The sequence below is a fragment of the Cladophialophora yegresii genome (assembly GCF_000585515.1).
Source record: "Cladophialophora yegresii CBS 114405 chromosome Unknown aczIN-supercont1.2, whole genome shotgun sequence".
Lineage (NCBI taxonomy): Eukaryota > Fungi > Ascomycota > Eurotiomycetes > Chaetothyriales > Herpotrichiellaceae > Cladophialophora > Cladophialophora yegresii.
Genome location: NW_006913046.1, coordinates 4,401,297 through 4,422,334, shown reverse-complemented (window position 1 = coordinate 4,422,334; position 21,038 = coordinate 4,401,297). Strand labels below are relative to the sequence as shown.

At 54.1% G+C, this 21,038-nt stretch overlaps 8 protein-coding genes across 8 annotated transcripts; 5 read left to right on the top strand and 3 right to left on the bottom strand.

Annotated features, from left to right (window-relative positions):
* Positions 1 to 435: 435 nt before the first annotated feature.
* A1O7_03507 (nucleosome assembly protein 1-like 1) lies at positions 436 to 1,891 on the top strand (the record flags this gene model as incomplete). Its single annotated transcript, XM_007757526.1, has 5 exons — positions 436 to 490; positions 544 to 609; positions 672 to 717; positions 813 to 1,483; positions 1,533 to 1,891. 5 exons carry the CDS (start codon positions 436 to 438, stop codon positions 1,889 to 1,891), a joined length of 1,197 nt encoding a protein of 398 aa, XP_007755716.1.
* Positions 1,892 to 2,900: 1,009 nt separating this feature from the next.
* On the top strand, positions 2,901 to 7,711 carry A1O7_03506 (uncharacterized protein; the record flags this gene model as incomplete). The annotated part of the gene is made up of 2 exons (XM_007757525.1): positions 2,901 to 7,509; positions 7,590 to 7,711. The coding sequence occupies 2 exons, from the start codon at positions 2,901 to 2,903 to the stop codon at positions 7,709 to 7,711; spliced, it is 4,731 nt and encodes a 1,576-aa protein (XP_007755715.1).
* Positions 7,712 to 8,681: 970 nt separating this feature from the next.
* On the top strand, positions 8,682 to 10,610 carry A1O7_03505 (uncharacterized protein; the record flags this gene model as incomplete). The annotated part of the gene is made up of 7 exons (XM_007757524.1): positions 8,682 to 8,806; positions 8,860 to 9,023; positions 9,086 to 9,259; positions 9,322 to 9,564; positions 9,727 to 9,871; positions 9,924 to 10,368; positions 10,452 to 10,610. The coding sequence occupies 7 exons, from the start codon at positions 8,682 to 8,684 to the stop codon at positions 10,608 to 10,610; spliced, it is 1,455 nt and encodes a 484-aa protein (XP_007755714.1).
* Positions 10,611 to 11,018: 408 nt separating this feature from the next.
* Positions 11,019 to 11,570, bottom strand: A1O7_03504 (uncharacterized protein; the record flags this gene model as incomplete). Its single annotated transcript, XM_007757523.1, has 1 exon — positions 11,019 to 11,570. The coding sequence occupies one exon, from the start codon at positions 11,568 to 11,570 to the stop codon at positions 11,019 to 11,021; it is 552 nt and encodes a 183-aa protein (XP_007755713.1).
* Positions 11,571 to 13,235: 1,665 nt separating this feature from the next.
* On the top strand, positions 13,236 to 15,380 carry A1O7_03503 (uncharacterized protein; the record flags this gene model as incomplete). The annotated part of the gene is made up of 5 exons (XM_007757522.1): positions 13,236 to 13,409; positions 13,441 to 13,668; positions 13,728 to 13,852; positions 13,928 to 14,723; positions 14,847 to 15,380. The coding sequence occupies 5 exons, from the start codon at positions 13,236 to 13,238 to the stop codon at positions 15,378 to 15,380; spliced, it is 1,857 nt and encodes a 618-aa protein (XP_007755712.1).
* A 685-nt stretch (positions 15,381 to 16,065) lies between these two features.
* A1O7_03502 (uncharacterized protein) lies at positions 16,066 to 16,638 on the top strand (the record flags this gene model as incomplete). Its single annotated transcript, XM_007757521.1, has 1 exon — positions 16,066 to 16,638. The coding sequence occupies one exon, from the start codon at positions 16,066 to 16,068 to the stop codon at positions 16,636 to 16,638; it is 573 nt and encodes a 190-aa protein (XP_007755711.1).
* Positions 16,639 to 16,748: 110 nt separating this feature from the next.
* On the bottom strand, positions 16,749 to 18,016 carry A1O7_03501 (Ham1 family protein; the record flags this gene model as incomplete). Its single annotated transcript, XM_007757520.1, has 5 exons — positions 16,749 to 16,823; positions 16,873 to 16,937; positions 17,014 to 17,195; positions 17,363 to 17,436; positions 17,828 to 18,016. 5 exons carry the CDS (start codon positions 18,014 to 18,016, stop codon positions 16,749 to 16,751), a joined length of 585 nt encoding a protein of 194 aa, XP_007755710.1.
* A 724-nt stretch (positions 18,017 to 18,740) lies between these two features.
* A1O7_03500 (uncharacterized protein) lies at positions 18,741 to 20,362 on the bottom strand (the record flags this gene model as incomplete). Its single annotated transcript, XM_007757519.1, has 2 exons — positions 18,741 to 19,619; positions 19,670 to 20,362. The coding sequence occupies 2 exons, from the start codon at positions 20,360 to 20,362 to the stop codon at positions 18,741 to 18,743; spliced, it is 1,572 nt and encodes a 523-aa protein (XP_007755709.1).
* Between the last annotated feature and the right edge of the window lie 676 nt (positions 20,363 to 21,038).

Here is a 21,038-nt window from a genome sequence, read left to right as displayed (position 1 = left end):
TACTGCCGCTTCTGATCCTCCAAAGCGAGCAGGCGTGGCAGGGCACGTCCAGCCACGACAACTTCGGCATAGCGTGGACCGGCCTTGGTTGCCACCTTCTTGCGCGGGATTGCACAACGTGAATGGGAAATGGGTTGGGCTGGAAGTTTTAGGTTAGTTGAGTCGGTATCGTCAATCTTCGAGGTAATGCTTGCACCTTTCAACCTTTCACATATCACTGCTATTCCCTTCCTCCGGGGTGCCTTCTTACACCGTGTGTTCAGTCCTTGGTCTCTGACTGCGGAAACGTCATTGTCAAGTGGCTGTTGTGAAAAAACTTTGACCGCAGTTTCACTTTAAAGTGGCCGTGGCCAGGACAGAGTAACTCTCAACATCCCACAACATCCGAATTTTCCACTTTGTCGAACTTGTCACACGAAGACCGCGACCGTCGCCATGGCGTCAGAAATACCCAAGCGCAACAACATCACGGCGCCTACACCCCAGAACAGTGCGTGAATACTTCCTACGCACATCTAGGAAGCCGCTCACAGTTTTGGATAGCACCCGCGTCGAACGCACCCATCTCAAGTCATGCCGCCCAGCCGGGAGTCCCATCTATTGAGGAAGGTGAGCACGACTTGCCTGTGGAAGCCCCACCGATCTTGTGACAAAAAACTAATGCTGCAAAGAGGATCTCGATCGAGCTGCTGCGGCCAGCTTGTTTGCTCGGAATCCGTAAGTCTCCCCCTCATCCGCTCATCCGATCGATTATAAGAAACGCCGTTGCGATTGCACGCCCCAGAACCGAAACATATTGACATTCTTCATAGAGCCCTAGTGCAGATGATGGAAGCGAAATTGGGTGGGCTGATCGGCCGCTCCTCCGGCTATATCGAGTCACTCCCTGCTCAAGTGCGTCGCCGAGTCGATGGGCTGAAGGGCATTCAGAAGGACCATGCAAAGCTAGAAGCAGAATTCCAAGAAGAGGTGTTACAGCTTGAGAAGAAGTACTTTGCCAAGTTCACCCCACTTTACGTCAAGCGCGCCAAAATCGTCAATGGCGATGCCGAGCCTACCGAAGACGAGGTGGCAGCCGGGAAGGCAAAGAACGAGGAGGACGAGGACGAGGATGAGGAAGAGGAGGAGAAAAAGGAAGAGACACCTGCAGACGATACAAAGGGTATCCCAGAGTTCTGGCTGTCTGCCATGAAGAACCAAATCTCCCTCGCCGAACTCATCACCGACCGCGATGAGGAAGCCCTCAGATCCCTGACAGACATCCGCATGGAGTACTTGGATCGCCCGGGTTTCCGCCTGATCTTCGAGTTCGCCCCTAATGACTTCTTCACAAACAAGACCATTTCAAAAACGTACTTCTATCGGGAGGAAAGTGGCTACGGTGGAGACTTCATTTATGATCATGCCGAGGGCGACAAGATCGACTGGAAGGCTGGCAAAGATCTGACCGTTAGAATTGAGAGCAAGAAGCAGAGAAACAAGAGTGCGCAAGCCATCACCTCCACTAAGACTGATTGCTGACGATTGAACAGACACTAAGCAAACCCGAGTCATCAAGAAGACAGTCCCTACAGAGTCATTCTTCAACTTCTTCGCACCCCCAGCTGCGCCCGGCGAGGAAGACGAGGTTGCTTCCGACATTGAAGAGCGCCTCGAGCTTGACTACCAGTTGGGCGAAGACATCAAGGAGAAGCTGATCCCTCGCGCCATTGACTGGTTCACTGGCGAAGCTTTGGCCTTTGAAGAATTTGAGGACGCCGAAGAGGGCGAGTTCGACGATGAGGACGAAGATGACGACGAGGACGATGAGGAGGTTGAATCTGACGAAGACGATGAGGAAGAAGGTGGAAAGCCTCGTTCTCAGCAGACATCAGAGTGCAAAAACCAGTAAGCGCAGTTTGTCAAGGAAGACATGGACGGCTATGTCTCCCTGGATAGGAGCAGTAGGTCTGCGGCATGCTGTTGAGGCAGCATATGCGCCCGATGCTGGTCCACAGACAGCAGATGCGCCACAAACTGAGCGGCTTGGGGCATGATGGGCGTTTGAGAATGCTGAGATCCATTTGATCGATAACGCGTGACGGCACGACAGGCAAGTCAAGCCCAAGGCGGGCCTTCCTCCCAGTTCCGTTATGAAATCAAAGTCATTTGTGGGTTCCGTATGGCGTTGAGAGGGCATGAGAGAAGAAAGCAACAGAAAGTTTCCTAGCCAGCATCCCAGCAGTAGGTACTACGAGGTATTTGGAGAATTGCTTTGAGCCTAGGATTAGGGGATAACGAAGAAGAAAAGCGGCCCTCCTTGTGCGTATCACCGGAATCGAGACCGTTGCACTATGTAGGAACATCGTGGGCAGATCTCGTGGAAGGCGCGCGGAAGCCTGTCACAGTTCTCGCTTTAACCCTTGCTCGTGCAGATAGGCGGCAAAAGGGGGTGCCTGGGTTAGCCCGGAGCAGCCCATCAACGGCCGCCGGACAATTTATGAGGCTGCTTAGGCCTGGAGTGGAGAGTCAGGGCGGGCTAGGGGCTGGCGATGAAGCGGCGCTTGGGTGGAAAGAGCTTAGTGACCCCTGCGGGACCCTTGGTGCTGGCGCACGCGTCTTGCTGAACCCAGGAACTTTCTGACACCCGCAAACTTGTCCCCAAGAAAGTCAACGGCCAGCCGCACCTCAGCGCAGGCGTTTGTACACACATCTCAATCACCATCTCATCACCATCTCATCACCATCACTGGCTTCTTTCCTGCCTGTTAGTCCCCTTTCTGGCGGTATCTTCAGTTCCCTCCGGGCCGAAGAAAGCCATTGACACGTCTGCAGGCACCTCCTTGCATCTCCGAATACATGGCTGTCCTCATTGGCAATACTTGAGAGTTGAGCCCACGCGTTGATCGTCACCGCCCACGATGGCGAGTTGGGAAGTAGGCACCCGGGCCTGGTTCCCAAACCAGGCCGAGGGCTTCATCCCCGGCGAGCTTGCGGAACGAAAGGCATTTGGAGATGGGAGGATAGCCCTCGTCTTCACCCTCTCCGATGAGTCCAAGCAAGTCGTCGAAACCACAGAGACCGCGCTGCAAGACACGCAAAATGCCTCCCTCCCGCCTCTGATGAATCCTCCTATGTTTGAGGCCGCCGAAGATCTCACGAATCTCTCACATTTGAACGAACCTGCCATCCTGCAGGCCATCAAGCTTCGATATGCACAGAAAGAGATCTACACGTATAGCGGTATCGTCCTTATAGCAACCAATCCTTTCGCACGAGTAGACTCCCTCTATGTGCCCCAGATGGTGCAAGTATACGCCGGGAAGCAAAGAGCGTCCCAAGCACCCCATCTGTTTGCAATCGCGGAAGAAGCATACACAGACATGTTGCGAGACACGCGGAATCAAACAGTCGTCGTATCTGGAGAGTCTGGTGCCGGTAAAACAGTCAGTGCCAAATACATCATGCGCTACTTTGCGACGAGAGGAGCCCCTGGGCAAGCGAGCAAGGGGACAAAGCCCCGAGCTGATGCCATCAGCGAGACCGAAGAGCAGATCCTGGCAACCAACCCAGTCATGGAAGCATTCGGCAATGCGAAGACCACGAGAAACGACAACTCCTCGCGATTTGGAAAATACATCGAAATCATGTTCGACTCGAATACCGACATTATTGGTGCCCGGATAAGAACGTATCTGCTGGAACGATCAAGACTCGTGTTTCAGCCTTTGAAAGAGCGGAATTACCACATATTCTACCAGTTGGTGGCCGGCGCCACTGAAGAAGAGAAACAAGAGCTCGGTTTGTTATCGGTAGAGGAGTTCGACTACCTTAATCAGGGAAACGAGCCTACAATCGACGGTGTTGACGATGCTGCTGAGTTCGCTGCGACAAGGAAGTCGCTGACCACCATTAACGTCTCCTCAGCCTCGCAAAAGGAGATCTTCCGGATTCTTGCAGCTCTTCTGCATATCGGTAACATCAAGATTACTGCCACACGAACTGACTCAACCCTTTCCTCAAACGAGCCGTCCGTTGTCAAAGCATGTGAGATCCTGGGTATTGATGCGGGCGACTTTGCGAAGTGGACGGTGAAGAAGCAGCTCATTACGCGAGGAGAGAAGATCACCTCAAACCTCACTCAACAGCAAGCCACTGTCGTCCGGGATTCGGTCGCCAAATTCATCTACTCTAGCCTGTTCGACTGGTTGGTCGAGACGATTAATCACGGTCTCGCGACTGAGGAAGTCCTTCAGCGACTCAATACCTTTATTGGTGTCCTCGATATCTATGGGTTCGAACACTTTGCGAAGAACTCCTTTGAGCAATTTTGCATCAATTACGCCAATGAAAAACTCCAGCAAGAATTCAATCAACATGTGTTCAAACTTGAGCAGGAAGAATACATGCGCGAAGAGATCGACTGGACTTTTATTGACTTCTCCGACAATCAGCCTTGTATCGACCTGATCGAAGGAAAACTGGGTATCTTGTCGCTTTTAGATGAGGAATCTAGGCTTCCTATGGGTTCAGATGAGCATTTCGTGACAAAACTGCACCACCATTTTGCTGCAGACAAGCAGAAGTTCTACAAGAAGCCCCGCTTTGGGAAATCAGCCTTCACGGTTTGTCATTATGCCCTTGATGTCACCTACGAGTCCGATGGCTTCATCGACAAGAACCGTGATACCGTACCTGATGAACAGATGGAAGTCCTGAAGAAGTCGACAAATCGCTTCCTGGTCGAGGTGCTTGAAGTTGCCGCGTCGGTCAGAGAAAAGGACACAGCCCAGGCCTCATCAAAAACGGTAGGTGCTGGAGGAGGACGCCGAGTCGGCGTGGCTGTTAATCGCAAGCCCACCCTGGGCGGTATCTTCAAGAGCTCTCTGATCGAGCTCATGCAAACCATCAACTCGACGGATGCACATTACATTCGATGTATCAAGCCCAATGAAGCGAAGGAGTCGTGGAAGTTTGAAGGTCCTATGGTGTTGAATCAACTTCGAGCTTGTGGTGTTCTTGAAACCGTCCGCATCAGCACCGCCGGTTACCCGACACGATGGACCTACGAGGAATTTGCTCTCCGCTATTATATGTTGTGCCGATCCGCAGAATGGACGACCGAGATTCGTACCATGGCACAAAACATCCTTGTCAAAGCGCTAGGCAAGCTTGCCCACGAGAAGTCGGACAAATATCAGCTTGGTCTGACAAAGATCTTCTTCCGTGCCGGCATGCTTGCTTTCTTGGAGAATCTTCGGTCTGCCCGTCTTAAAGAGTGTGCTATCATGATTCAGAAGAACTTGCGCGCGAAATACTACCGCCACAAGTATCTTGATGCTAGACAGTCCATTCTGAGCTTTCAAGCCGCGACACGAGCATTCCTCGCCCGACGGAAAGCCGAGGAAACGAGGCGGACCAAAGCGGCCACCGACATCCAGAGAGTGTGGAGGGGCCAAAAGGTGCGAAAAGAGTATATTCAGATCCGAAGCAACCTCATCTTGTTCGAATCGATCGCCAAAGGTTATCTGTGCCGGAAGAACATCCTCGAAACACGTATTGGCAATGCAGCGATCACAATTCAACGAGCTTTCCTCTCGTGGCGAGCACTACGTGCCTGGAGACAACACCGCAGAAAGGTGGTTATCATACAGAATTTGTGGCGTGGTAGGGTTGCCCGGCGAGACTACAAGAAGATGCGTGAGGAAGCCCGCGACCTCAAGCAGATTTCCTACAAACTGGAGAACAAAGTCGTGGAGCTTACGCAATCGCTGGGAGCACTCAAACGAGAGAACAAGGGTCTGGTCTCACAATTGGAGAACTACGAGAATCAACTGAAATCGTGGAGGTCAAGACACAATGCACTGGAGACTCGATCTCGGGAACTCCAAAGCGAGGCCAATCAAGCTGGCATTGTCGCAGCACGGTTGGCTGCGCTGGAAGAAGATCACGCCAAGCTTCAGAGCAGTCACGACGAGCATATGGGCAATGCTAAGAGACTGCAAGAGGAAGAACGCAAGCTGCGGGAGTCACTCAAAACTTCCAATGCCGAGCTTGAGAGCCTGCGGGCATCGGTGTCGACGCACGAGAGCGAGAAGGGCACGCTGAGGCAACAAATCAACGAGCTACAAGATCAGCTTGAAATTGCCAGACGCGCTCCTCCTCCCCCTATCACGAACGGCGCTACCAATGGAGAGTATGTCAACGGCACTTCACAGCTCGCCAATGGTCTGATCAATCTCGTTTCCTCCAAAAAGCCCGTCAAGCGACGGAGTGCTGGAGCTGCGGAGAGAAGTGAAACGGACCGATACAGCGGCGCATACAACGCACGTCCTATGTCGATGGCACTTGACACCCATACCAAGACTCTCTCCGGCTCTACGTTCAATCCCGGCTTGGATAGCGTGGAGGTGGAACTTGAAAACCTCCTTGCTCAAGAGGAAGAACTCAACGACGAAGTCACGATGGGTCTTATTCGAGGCATCAAGATCCCTCAGCCAGGCGCCAACCCTCCTCCGACAGACAAAGAGGTCTTGTTCCCATCTTACCTCATCAATCTGGTGACTTCGGAGATGTGGAACAATGGCTTCGTCAAGGAATCCGAGCGCTTCCTCGCCAATGTCATGCAATCCATTCAGCAAGAAGTCATGCAACACGAAGGAGAGGAAGCGATCAACCCTGGGGCGTTCTGGTTGTCTAACGTCCACGAGATGCTATCCTTCGTCTTCTTGGCCGAGGACTGGTATGAAGCTCAAAAGACGGACAACTATGAGTATGATCGTCTGCTTGAAATTGTCAAGCACGACCTCGAGAGTCTCGAGTTCAACATCTACCATACCTGGATGAAGGTGCTGAAGAAGAAATTGCACAAGATGATTGTGCCTGCTATCATCGAATCGCAGTCTCTTCCCGGCTTTGTCACGAACGAGAGCAACCGTTTCTTGGGCAAATTGCTTCCGTCCAACAACACCCCGGCCTACAGCATGGACAACCTGCTCAGCTTGCTGAATAATGTCTTCAAGGCGATGAAGGCGTACTATCTCGAAGACAGCATCATCACTCAGACAGTGACGGAACTCCTGCGTCTAGTCGGTGTTACGGCGTTCAACGACCTCCTCATGAGGCGCAACTTCCTCTCGTGGAAGCGTGGATTGCAGATCAACTACAATATTACGAGGATTGAGGAATGGTGCAAAAGCCATGATATGCCCGAGGGCACACTGCAGTTGGAGCATCTTATGCAAGCGACAAAACTGCTGCAACTGAAGAAAGCAACGCTCAATGACATCGAGATCATTCAGGACATCTGCTGGATGCTGTCGCCGAATCAGATCCAGAAACTCCTCAACCAGTACCTCGTCGCAGACTACGAGCAGCCCATCAACGGTGAGATCATGAAAGCCGTGGCCTCGAGAGTGACCGAGAAGAGTGACGTGCTGCTGCTTGCCCCGGTTGACATGGAAGACAGTGGGCCGTATGAGATTGCTGAGCCAAGAGTCATCACCGCATTGGAGACGTATACTCCGTCATGTAAGTTCAGTATCCATCTCTGTGCATTCCATATTGCACGGAAACTATTCTGATCACGTACTGACTGAAACGCGCAATAGGGCTTCAGACACCGCGCCTCAAGCGCCTCGCAGAAATCGTCTCTGCCCAAGCCATGGCCCAGCAAGAGCAACAAGGTATACCGGACGGAGCGATCAGTGATTCAGAAGCCATTGGCGCCTAAGAGCCTGGACTTTGGATTCTGGGTGGAACCTGTCGAGCGTAAGCGGGGGGGAGAGGATTTGACACGAGCAAATTTCATACACAAGCTTTGGGCATAGCACCACGGAGTTATCGAGACACTTGGACTGCTGTGCAGTGCTGGTTAAAGCCCACGCACTGGCACAAACTTTGGCCGTGGAGTTGTTATGTGTCCTGGACCCGAACACTATATGTCAATGTTAATGTTGAGCGAGAGTTCAAGAACAAGTATTGAACCTTCTGAGACCAATGGACTGTGAGCTCTTCTCCTTGGTGGTACTACTCACTTGTGGATTTAGGATCCGACATCGCTCCTCGAATCGCAACTGTCGAATCTCGAAAGCAGGGAAGCGCTGCCCCCCACAGTTCGAGAAGCCACCCAGTTGAACTTCTGATTCCGAGAAGACTGACTCGAAGGCGATCGGCAGATTTCCGCGATGCTCTTAATCCTTGTCACGTCTCTGGGCACGCGGAAATACGAGGAGACGGACTTCCCCAGATCTCCTCGAAACCGGCTGCCGAGAGCATTGGCGCCTTGCCCACGTCTTGTTTTCTCCACCACAGCCACAGATCATTGACTATCTAGGTCCTTTCGACGTCGCCTACCGGGCTCAAGTTCCTTCTTCGACGAAGATGCGGTCCAAGGCTCAGGCTTGGCTTCTCAGAAGTCTTATTTTGCGTTCTTGTCCCTTGTTCTCCCGCCCCGGACCATTGGGCAGCGCTTTCGGCTGGATGCATGTCTTTCCTGGCGCAACAGCGTCGGTTGTACACCCCATGGGACCAGGACGCGGGGCCACGACGTGCAGGCCAGAAACCGAGGGTGTCGGAACAAAGGCGGTAATGCTGTGATATAAGTCTGAACCACCACGGCGAGTCGATCTCGACCCTGCTCCACTCGGACGTTTGTTACGTTTGTACTTCTGAACTCTTCGCGCGCTTCCACGAGCATCGAAATGGCAGAGAAGCCGCTCTCAGTAACTCACGTCGAGAAGTCAGAAGAGGCATCGTATCGCAACGATGAAGAGATCTCAACGCCTACCGAGCAAGATTGGACCCCCGAGGAGGAAAAAGCGCTTGTGTACGCTGTCCTACTTATGGCACACATGCCCAGAAGACTAACAATAATGCCAGCAAGAAGTTGGACTGGCGCGTCTTTCCCATGCTCTGCGTCGTCTTCGGCCTGTCGTTGCTCGATCGAACGAACATCTCGGCAGCATATATTGCTGGTATGGCTGTAGATCTCGAGCTCACGGTCGGAGCACGGTATTCCATCGCGTTACTGGTCTTCTTCATCGGTTAGTGCCAACGGTAACCGCGATTCTAAAACCGACAGCTGATGTTCAATCACCACACCAAGGCTACGCCATCTTCGAATTACCAAGCAACCTCGTGATCAGGAGACTGGGTGCCCAGATGTGGTTGGGCTTCCTCATCACCGCGTGGGGAGCCTGCGTGCTCGGCATGGGCTTCGTACACAGCTGGGAGGCTCTCACGGTGTGTCGGGCCTTGCTGGGGATCTTTGAATCCGGCTGTGAGTAGCATGCTGCCTTCCCGCCCTTCCACATCCTTGGTACTGACCAGGTGTTCCGGAAGTGTTCCCCGGCGGCGTCTTCATTATCGGGTCGTGGTATCGTCAATACGAGACCGCCCGCCGCGTGTCGCTGTTTTATATGGCGTCTCTGCTGGCGTCGGGGTTCGGTCCGATTTTCGCCTACGCACTCTCCTTGATCCGTGTCGGTGACGGCATGTATCGCAGCGGCTGGCGCTGGATATTCATCATCGAGGGCATCGCCACCGTCGTGGCGGGGCTGGTGTCTCCCATCTTCCTGGTCGAATGTGAGTGCACCCCCTTTGTGCCACGCCTTGCGCCTTGTGAAGCGTCGCCTCTCTGGCCTCGGTCCTCGCAGCAGCACCGGCGTTGGCCTTGGGTCTTCTGCAGCAGAATTACTGTTGGCATTGGTCTTGCGCAAGAAAAACCACTGACATGCTCGCCAACAGTTCCGGAACGAGTCAAGTGGCTGAACCCACGACAAAAGTACATTGCTCAAGCGCGTCTCCAGACCGACCAGGCGGCGCGAGCATACGTCCACCCGACCCTGCGAGAATCGATGCGCATGCTTCTCGATTGGAAACTCATCATCTAGTACGTTCCTCCCCACCGCGGAAACTCCTCCTAGTTTTGACGCTCTGTGCAGCTCCATCCAATACTTCATCGTCGCCTCCAGCGTGTACTCGATCGCGTACTTCCAACCCATCATCCTGCGCGAAGGCATGGGCTTCAGCTACGCGCTCGCCCAGATTTTGGGGTCGCCGCCCTACGTCTTTGCCATCATCGCCTCGCTCGCCATGGCGTGGGTGTCGGACCACTACCGCGTGCGCTGGCCCGTGCTGGTCTTCCAGAGCGTCATCGGCATTGTCGGCCTGTTGGTCATCCTGTACCCGAAGCCGCCTGGCGTGCGGTACTTTGGCCTCTTCCTGGCCGTGTTCGGCTGCCAAGCCAATGTGCCCGGCACGTTGGCGTACGGACAGAGCCAGACCGCCGATGTGCGCAAGAAGGGGGTCGTCGCCGCCGTGATGATCAGTGTGGGTGCCGCGGGCGGGATCACGGGGAGTACGATCTTCCGCAGCCAGGATGCGCCGGTGAGTCTTGCGACGGTTGCGATGCGCTCAAGCCCTTGAAAAAAACGTCGTGAATGCGATGCTAATTGAATGCCGGTGATTAGCAATATCTGCCCGGCATGTGGTCGACTATTGCCATGCAGATTCTTTATTCGGCCGTGACGCTTGGGATGAGCATGTATCTGAAGCGCCAGAACCGGCTTGCGGACGAGGGGAAGAGGCCGGCGCTGGAGGGCGTGGAAGGATTCAGATATGCGCCTTGAGCTGAACATGCCATGCCGCTTGCCCAATGCGGATTGGCGGTTATCAGAGCAACGTGGCGATGAAGAGTTGGAGCAGGCCCGGGGAATAGTATCCGGGCAGGCCGTGGTTCGAGAAGGACAGCGCTCATGCTCAAACATAGGCAGACACTGTGAGGGAGGCTAGTAGCGAACGCTTTTACGAACATCTAATTCGGACCATATGCCCACGCGTCAAATCAGACGGCACTTTAATGAGTACGAGTACCAGATAAGTACGGCATAGGCTGAGCCATGACTTTAGTACATGCTTCGGAAGTCGAGCCCTTCTTCCAACAACATGATCACTAATTACCTAACCACCTCACCGATATCGATTCGGACCTTGATGTCACTCGTAGTAGCCTGGACGCTGGTCCAGTGGTTCCTCGCTCATAAAAATGCATTACACAAGATTATCGTCGCGACAAACACCGCCGCCTTCCAATTGACAGCACCAGCAACTTCAAGCAGAGCAGCCCCAGAAGAAGCGGCCGTGGCCGTGTCGGCTTCGCTCCTTTTGGCCAAACCAGAGAGATGCTGCTCTTCGTAAACGCTCTCGTCGGCAGATAGGAGGTTGTCCTCCCTCTTGACCTTCTCTTCCACGCCGTTGTGAGGCACAGGCTTCAACCCATTACAGGTGAACGTCTGGGAGACACACGCGCCGTTGCAGGGCCCGTAATGCGTGACGAACTCCCACGGCACGGTATCGCCGCCGTCGGGGCTGTAAAAGGTGCAGACGCACGCGTTGGTCTCGCCTCCGGCGACGAGCTTGTCGTAGAAGAACCCCATGGCGGCGCCGAAGCAGTTGAACCGCCGGGACACGCCGGTCACGTATTTGCCGTAGTTGCCTAGTGGGGACACCGTGTGGCATGCCGAGTTGTAGAACTGGAGGCGGGGTGTGTCGTAGCAGAGGGCCACGCCTAGGTGTTGCGTCGTGCTCATTGTGGAGAGAGACGTGGGAATGCGTATACTTGTCTGGATGGCTGACTGCTTGCTCGGGATCGGAATGTACTCTAGTGAGAGTGTATAAGGGAGTGGGGATTACCGGAGACAAGCACAAAGCAGGCAGGAAATCAGGATCAGGATGATGAGATATGCAGTATGTAAGGCTCTCAGAGTGAACATATACCGGACACTGAACACAAATGGCTCCGAGGAGAGGTCGAGGGTTGACGCGGCTGAGTATAATATACCATTTGCGTCCCAGCCAACTTTCCTTCCTGGAGTTCAAGGGTTTGCGGTGGGAGCATCAGACTCTGCCACTGCCGTTCAGCCGGTCAGCCGGTCAGTCAGGCTGAAATTTGCGTCTGGGGCTTGCATTCTGTGGTTTGCGTTTTGTCTACCTGCCATGCGACCTATGGTACAGAACGGCATCCTCGTATTCCGCAAGGCGAAGCTGCCCAGTTGTTTGCTTAGAGTGCTTGTGGTGCTTGTAGTGCTTGTGTCGGCAACCAATGAGGCGTGTTCGATTGCAAAAGTCCCAATCTTCTCCCGAGCGCATGGGAATCGGGAATGCGCTCGAAGCGAGCTGAGGCAGACACCTGCAGATAGGAAGAGAATCGATTAGTACACAAGGCAGGCAGGAGATGCGTTTCAATGCGGAGTCTCGCCTCCGCTCGTGGTTCTACTCGTTGAGGTCCAAGCCTGGCTGTGGGCCAGACTCCCTAATTAAGCGATCGAACAAGGGTCTGCGCCTTAGGCGAGAATCAGGCGGTCCCTTCTGGCTGCCTGGTAGAGGTTTCCGGAGTACGGGGTATTTCGAGCAGTAATCTGTGCGGCTATGGATGGCGACCTTGTGAGTATACTTTAGTCGATCTTGCAGCAAAACTGTGATAGAAAAATCAGACTTTGAATTCCATGCTTTTAGGCCGGTCATCCTATTCGAGGTACCACAAGATGATGTGGTGGCGGAAGGCTGACAATGAGGGACGTTTGAAGAAGGCGTCGTAGGTGTCGCGAAGGTGAAGAGCCGCCAACAGCCACGAACAACCACGTTGAGACACGAGCAGCAGTATCGATAGTGGCAAGTGGCATAAGTCGAGGCTGAGTTGGTATACAGGAGGATCGCGCAGGTGAAGACTGGCGGCGGCGCTGCTCCACCAAGCTCTGTGACCGGTTCCTTCGGTCGTGTTGTGGGCGGCCCTCCCGGGGCTTCCGGCGTCTACAATTATGTCCGACGAGTTCTGCGGCCACACTTGAATGCTCCTGACCTCGTATCCCGCTCGATTCATTACTGAGCTGGCTCTAGCACCACCACGTGGTCCACCAACAAGGTCGCTGCCGTCTCCAGCTTCGGGCGAAAAGAAGCCTAACTTAGCTCAAGCCAAGGATAAGTCTTCTCCACGATCACGCCTATACAACCAATAGCAGCCACTGGAAGATCAGGCTAGAGGAATGTCCCCACATGAATCATGGGGAAAAGGCGGGGCCGACCCTCGTGCTTGGGAAGCTTCCCTCGGTTCCCCAGACTTCGACGGGTCTCGAACGATAATCGATGGGTTATATATCCTGAGTCGCTCGAAATGATGCTCGGGGCTAGGCTGGCGCAGCTCCCTGCTTAGACAGCTCAGCATCACGCCATAGTACCCGGGTGAGATCAGGACAACCATGAGCGACAGCGAGAAACCTCAAGCCGTGGCCCACGAGAAGCCTCTGGCTGACGATGCCTACTTGGAAGATGACCCGCATCGTGCCGCCCTTGAAGATAACCCCGACAGGCCGGAGAAGCTCACCTGGGGCACCGTGCTGTCTATCTTCGCAAGTCGACCTTGGTTCTTGCGTGTCTGCCAAGTACTAACGGATTGCCGTACAGTTCCTCGGCCTCGCTTTCGTGGGACCAGTGTCTGGCGGGTTCCTCCTTATCACAGCGATCTTGTTCCAGATCGGAACCGAGCTGGGAGACGTATCAAACATCGCGTGGATGCCCGGTGGTTGGTCCATAGCGTCTTCGGTCTCCTTCTCCATTGCAGGCTCGCTCAGCGACATTTTTGGCCGCAGATACGTGACGCTCAGCGGCCAGCTCTTCGCCGTGGTCGGCGCTGTAAGTATTGTCCGTGTCAGGAAGATGCAAGAATTGCTGAGATTGACGGCCGTGTAAAGATTGTCGGCGCGACGGCGAAAACCACAACGACAGTCGTCGTGGCATGTACCTTGCTCGGATTTGCAACCGGCATCATCTTCGTGGCATATGCGGGTATCCCGGAGCTGCTTCCCAATAAGTGGCGGTATGTGTTTGATTTCTTACCGCAGCCACAATGGCAACTTCATCCAAGGTTATGAATGTTCTGACTTGGAGCTAGAAATGTCGGCCTCGCGTGGACGGAAGGCGCCATGGCCATTCCTTGGGCGATCTGCGGCGTCATCATCGCCAACGAGCTCGTCTCCAAGGCCTCGTGGCGATGGTGCTTCTACATCGCCATCATCTACTCAGTCATCTCGTTCGTCGGGACAGCGCTCGTGTACTTCCCGCCCTCGCGCCCGCGGCGAGACTATGAGAAGACCCGGTGGCAGGAGATCAAGGAGATCGACTACATGGGCATCATCCTGTACACGTCGGGCTTGACCGTCTTCCTAGTGGGGCTCACCTGGGCAGGCACGCCCGCGCATCCGTGGAAGAGCGCGTCGGTCATCGCCCCGATCGTCATCGGCGTGCTCGTCTTCATCGCCTGCTTCGTCTACGACTTCACCGTGCCCAAGCAGCCGTTGTTTCCCCTCGACCTGTTCCGCCGGTACCGCGAATTCACGGTCCTCCTCGTCGTGGTCTTTGTCGCCGGCATGATCTTTTACTCCATGTCCGGCATCCTGCCGCAGGGCACGCTCTACATGTTCGAGAGCGATGGCATCCAGATCGGCCTGACGCAGCTGCCCAACGGGATTGGCAACTTCGTTGGCGGCACGCTCATACCAGCGATCGCCCACAAGATCAAGCATCTGAAGATGCAGATGATCGTGGCGCTGACCATCCAGCTCGTGTTTGTCGCGCTTTACTCGGTCGCCGTGCCGCAGAGCAAACCCGCGTGGATGGCCTTTCAGTTCTTCGGCCAAGGCTGCTTCGGCATGATCACCCTGCTGTGTTACTTTATTGCCGGTCTGCATGTGAGTGACGGCTGCCCTCTGCCTTCTTGTTCATCTCCCTTTTTAGAGCCGGAACCAGTTTGATTGTCCTCGTCCTTTCTGCCAGCACAACCTCGTCAAGCTCGGACTAATTCAACCACATAGGTCCCGCTCCGCGAACTTGGCATCGCCTCCGGCCTCATCGGCACGTTCCGCAGCGCGGGCGGCAGCGTCGGTAACGCCATTTTCAACACGATCCTCACCTCGGTTGTGACCGTTGAAATGCCCAAGCGCGTCACCGCCGCCGCCCTGGCCGCCGGCTTCCCGGCCGGGAACCTCGAGCAGCTCATCCCGGCAGTGGTCGGCGCCGCGACGGGCGTGCCCAACGCCTTTGCCGCCATCGAGGGCGCAACACCCGAGGTTCAAGACGTGACGCTGGCCGCCTACCGCGCCGCGTACGGGTATGCATTCAAGCGCGTGTTCTGGGCGACCATCCCTTTCGGCGTCATCGCCATCATTGCGGCGTGCTTTGTGCTGGATTCGTCGCAGTATTTGACGAATCATACAGCGGTACGGCTGGAGAAGGACACGGTTGGCGGCACCGGTGCGAAGACTGGCCAGCACCAGCATCAGCACCAACACGGCGGGGATGTGGAAAGTCATGAGGAGGCTGGGGGACGTGCGAGAAAACTTGACTGAGGACGAGCGAATCGAGTGTGAACTTTGGTTCTTGAACCGTGGAGAGTGAGGTTACCACATGTTACATGATGAAAATGTCCTCTGGGGCGAACACCCTCTACTTACCCGTACCGTGTACTCGGAACGTCGGCCTGAATGTGACGACCTGTTTGGTGGATCGATCAGCCTCCATATAATGTATGCCATATTGTTCCTGTACTCCTTCCTGGCGGGCATATGCGAGTGGGTGTGTACCACATAGCATAAACATCTCTAATGTCCAAGATCAAAAGCAGCAGTTGGACCAGAGAGTCGCTTGACGTTCCGAACACACCACGCTTCCATTGTGGTGTAATTATTTGTCCCGCAGTCGCGGTCTCCATCTGTGTTTTGATATGTTGTGTCCATTGCCTGGCTGGCCCTAAGATATTGTTGGTTCAGGGCCAACGCCAGCCCACTCAATCAAAGTAGCGACTCCGGGCTCTCTCTCGGTGCGCCTATTACAGCTGGTGGTGAGACTGGCCATGAAAATAACTTCGCGGAGAGTATTTGTCCTGCCGCCGTGCGGTTCCGAAACTGGAAATTTAACCGCACGACACAGCACTGTCGATGCGGAGTAACTACACAGAAAACGAGTCGCAAAAACTTTGGGAACGGATAATTATCGTTCGCGTTGTTCTCCCCAGTCCAACTCGACAATCCCGTAATGCGCTCTCTCCCAAACATCATCATAACCGGCACTCCCGGCGTCGGCAAGACCTCCACTGCCACGCAACTCCTCGGCCTGGCCTCGTCCTCTAGTCCCGCCATCAACCTGAAACATCTCTCAATCAATGACCTCGTGAAATCCCGCGAATGCCATACAGGCTTCGACGAAGATCTACAGACCCTCGTTGTGGATGAGGACAAGTTGATGGACGAGGTCGAGAAAGAGATTGACGACGGCGAAGGCCCGGGCGGGTGGGTGATCGATTGGCACTCGACCGCGGGCTTCGCGGTACGATGGGTGGATCTCGTTGTGGTGTTGAGGTGTGAAGAGACGGATGTGCTCTTTGACAGGCTGACCGCCAGAGGATACAAGGATGACAAGGTGCAGGAGAATATGGACGCCGAGATTTTTGGAGTGGTCAGTGAAGAGGCGAAGGAGGGGTGGGTGGACGAAGGGCAGGTCGTGGAGTTGAAGAGTGTCCACGCTGAAGATATCGAAGACAACGCAGAGCGGATCCTACAGTGGGTGAAGAATTGGGTCAAAGATCATGCGTCAGGACAAGAGGATTGAGAAAGGACCCCGTTCTACTACGGAAGTGTCTTCTAATGATCCATGTCCATGCCAACAGACGTGTCCATGTCTATGTCTATGACTCTCGGAGAACAGTGAGGGCACCACACTCAAGGCTCGAGGTCACCGCCGGCGAGCCAGGCTTTCAGCTTGGCTAGGGCCTTGCCGCGATGGGAGATCAAATTCTGCCAGGATCAGCCAGGCTCCAGGGTGGCGCAAGGAGAGGAAACACACCTTTTTCTCTTTCTCCATCTCTGCGTACGTCTGACCGTCCTCGAATTGGAAAACAGCGTCCCACCCTGACCACCGGACAGTCAGCTCGGGCTTTGTTTCAGGAGAGCACCAAGATGGCACGAGCAAGAGTATCATACGCACCAAAGACAGGTGGCCCTCTAGCCGGCACAATTTTGCCCTGACAGCGACCCTGAAACAGGATCGGCTCGTGGTCGGGTCCGGCGCAGTACGCAAAGGTACACACGGCAAAGGCGGTCTTGTCTTCATATGCCGCGAGCATATTGTTCAGGCCTTCGTGGCCAAGGGCTTGGAGGAAGTATTTTCTGCATGACCGAAAAGGTGGCGGTCAGTACTTTGGACATCTGATATTCTGAGCCTTGAAAGACGAAGAGCCAAAGTTGAGAGGAACAATTTTTGAGGTAGAGGGCGACAAGGATAGTCCTTCCAAGCTCTCGGAGAATGGGAGACTGAAGGCAGAAGGGTCACTCACATATACGGCCCGGGTAGCCCTTTCAGTGCTTGGAACTCGAGGGCCGTATCTTCCGTCAGAACCGGGCCGTTGACCTGTTTCCTCAATGTCAGTAGAAGTACGTACAAGCAGTGGGTGATTACCGCGCATCATAGTAATTGTGAAGCCGCGGGCGGAGTAACCTGATCTCAAACCACTGCATTTGGCTTCCTGCACTGACATCCCCGTCACGCCTCTCTCGCGAGCTACCACTCCATCCAACCTTACCAATGGGACAAGGTAAACGCAAGAACGATACAACCGTACCTATAGGACAAGCTAGACGCAAGAACGATACAACCGTACCAATAGGACAAGCTAGACGCAAGAAAGACACGACCGTACGAGGATAAAGACAAGGTCGACACAGCAAAGCCCGCACCCTCAACAAGACAGCCTAAGGTAGAAACAAGAACGAATCAAGTCAGGAAAACCTTGGAAACCTACCGCCCTCGCAGCCCTCGAGCACTTATCCATTGCCACCTCCTCGATCGTCCCCTGAATCTCCGCGCCCTCGACATTGCGACTCTGCAGGTCCAGGCCCGGCACGTCTGAGAGAATCGCTCGGACTTCGTTCAACTTGTTCGCGTTGCCGGTGATGAAGTTGAGGAGCTGGGGGCGTGGTTGGTTGCACATTATCCTGCGGGGCGTAACGTAGCAGTTAATTGTTAAGACTGATATGGGATGGCAGGGGCCTCTTGATTCGAAGAAGATCGTTCAGTAAATGATGTGACTTGTCCAGAAGTACTAGGTAATTATGGAAGAAGTGGGCCGAAAGTTCAAGGTCCAGAATCGAAGCGACGGGATCGAACTAAATGAGATATGCGGCGACCGATTGTTCGTGGTCGGGTCGGTACCACAGGTGCTGAGTATCGATTGATTGGAGTCTATCTACCTTCGTGTGGCGGGAACTCTAAGGAGCGAGATATACGTCTCAGGTAATAGTCAGTTAGATGTACAGCGGACTTACCGATGTGTTGGTAAGAAATGCCTCAGGCCACGGGGGGGTTGCAGATGAAGTCACAGAGGTGAGTCATGGGGTTACGATAGAGCGACGTGGCTTTACAGTACAGGCGTTTGACGTGGGCGCGGCAAGAATATGTGTTAAGAAGCACCTATATGGGAAAGCAGGCTGTCGATTGTCCTTCCTCTACGTAAAGTCCTCGATGAGACTATCGTACTTGGTTGTGCTGAAAATGCTGGCCATGTGCGCCGAGCAGCAATCTGTTCTAATAAAATCTACCCACTCCGTCGCTGTGCATACCAAAGGACCTCCATTAACATCACACTCGACGAACTTCCAATTGTCATGCCTGCATAATACAATACTGTAATAATGCCTGTGGTGTCCAATCTGGCCTCACTTCAGTTTCAGCAGCTCGAACTCTTTGTACTTTCCCAAGTACTTCTCGCCTCGCCGGTGAGCCTTCATCAGCTTTTCGGGTTCAGGACTCCTAAAGGCAGTCGTGTTGGCCAAAGCCAGCTTCTTGAGTGCAGGGCTCGGATTGAACATAGGATCGAAAACCACAAGATTGATGGAGCTGTCCAATCTCTGCTCCACCCCAACGATGGTCATAGAATGACCGTGATGCTGGAAGTAGATCGGCGGCTTGTCGGTGATGACTACTTTGTCGATATTATCTTTGGTTGAGTCGTCGTCAAAGTACTCGCAAACGGCACACAACATTGTTTCAAAGCCCTCCACTTCCTTGGTGGTGGTGTATGCAGTCGCCTCGCAAGGAATTTTCAGACTCATCAGCAGTGCTTGCGCCTCGGGGGTTCCGATGTACTTTCGAGTGTACCTGATGCCTCCGGTCTCAAGCCGTCCGCTGGCGTTGAAGCCTTGGTCCCAGGCGTTCTCGATCAGTTCCTGGATTTTCGGTATCGATGGCAACCTTCCACGGAAATGTTCCGAGCCAGTTGTGTCTGCATCCTGAATGTAGGATATCATCATCTGAATATTCCGATACCCGCAAAACCCCCCTTCCTTGTGCATCTTGCACACGTGGCGCACTTCAGGACTGCAGTAGAACGCACGTTCGACATCTCTGTCCAGATGAGACAATCGGGCAAGAACTGGCACAAGGTTTGGCGTCTCGTTGGCAATGGTCTCGACTCGGACGACGGTACCGTCTGGGCCAAGTCTGTTAGTGACTGTGACCTTCGCACCCTCTTCAAGCATTTTCCGTAGCCAATTCGGCATCTGGTGCTCGTGCGCGTATGGCCCTAGCTCTGATCTCTGTGAATTATTAGCTTTTCTGCCGACGGCAGGTCATTTGATAGACTTACCCCCAGCCGTCTTGTCCTGCCATGCTTTGAAGACACGGCCGAATATGCTGACTTCCTCTTAGGAGACGCAGGTGTGCCCAAGAAAATCTCCTTAAGAGAAGGGCCACGTCTTTTTTCCGTACGTGAAGGAGGTCTGCTGGGATGGAGCTGATCATAGTTCCGAAGAGACTTGGGGATATCTGTGCTGAATGAATTGGAAATATCGGGTAGCGACGGCCGGGACGTCGACTTCAAAACTGATAGCTCAACATCCCTAACCGGCATCTCGGGCTCGTCGATAGAGATGTTCTCCTGAGCATGCATATCGGAATGGGCATCGAGCTCGAGAAAGTGCACACGCTCGCCACAGGCACACTGAACCCATGGTTGTTCGCTACCTGGAGGAGAGGGCAAGGTAGTCTGCCCATTTTGCACCGCTCTTTCTGACGTCTGGTTCTCACATTGGGCAGGAGCACTGGGCCGTTCAGATAGAGCAAGTTCGGCAGGTAGACCCGCCTCTTCAAAGGCAAGGAGCTGCGCCAGTTCTGCATCGCTCATCTCGGCCTGATGTTGGTCAGGCCGGGGTCCTCCATTCGGACCGGGCTGTGGGTCAGCATGGAATTGCTGCACGTGCTCTTCAAGAGTGCTAAAGTCATGGCTCCCAAATCGGCAGAATGGACACGCCAGATATTGTTGCTGAGGTTGATGTGACATCTTCGAGTACCAAAATGTTTGGGGAATGAAACTTGAAAGAGACGGCTGTTAGAGCCTCATCTTGTCCAGGCACGGTTTGGATGCAGGCAAACAAGGATCGTTCACCCGGGCCGTGATTTCACCTGCACACCGAGCTGGTTTACTATGCTTGTCCTTGTTGGAAGAGGACAGAACGGAGGCCAGTCATCAACAGAATCTCAGGTGTAGGACGCCACACACAAAATGCCTTTGTCGTGGAGTGCTTATGTGGAAAAGAAAGGCTGGGGTAGGCTGAAGGTGGGCGAATTGAAAGGCCGTTTGCACTTCTGGAGTTGACAGGAATGTCGCCATGACTCCAGATCGAAAAGATTCCGGCCCGCGCTCTGGCTCTTCTCGTTAGCACAAAGACTACATTCACCTCGGTTTTATGACATGCTGGCCCGAGTCATGGGGAGCCGCCTGCAGTGCCTGTTTCTTTGCGAGACCGACCTGTTCAGCCTCGCTCGTACTCAGCGTTGCATCGCAAACAAACGACAGGTCCACGGGCCCTGAAACGACCAAGCTGCGTCAGGCATGGTTTTAAATTGGGACGCCCACACACGGGCACCACCAGCACCGCCAGGGCAAACACGAGGTGATGACGCCAGCGAGTCGCGGCAGTTTATTCGCCGGTTTCGCAACAAACCACCTGCATTTG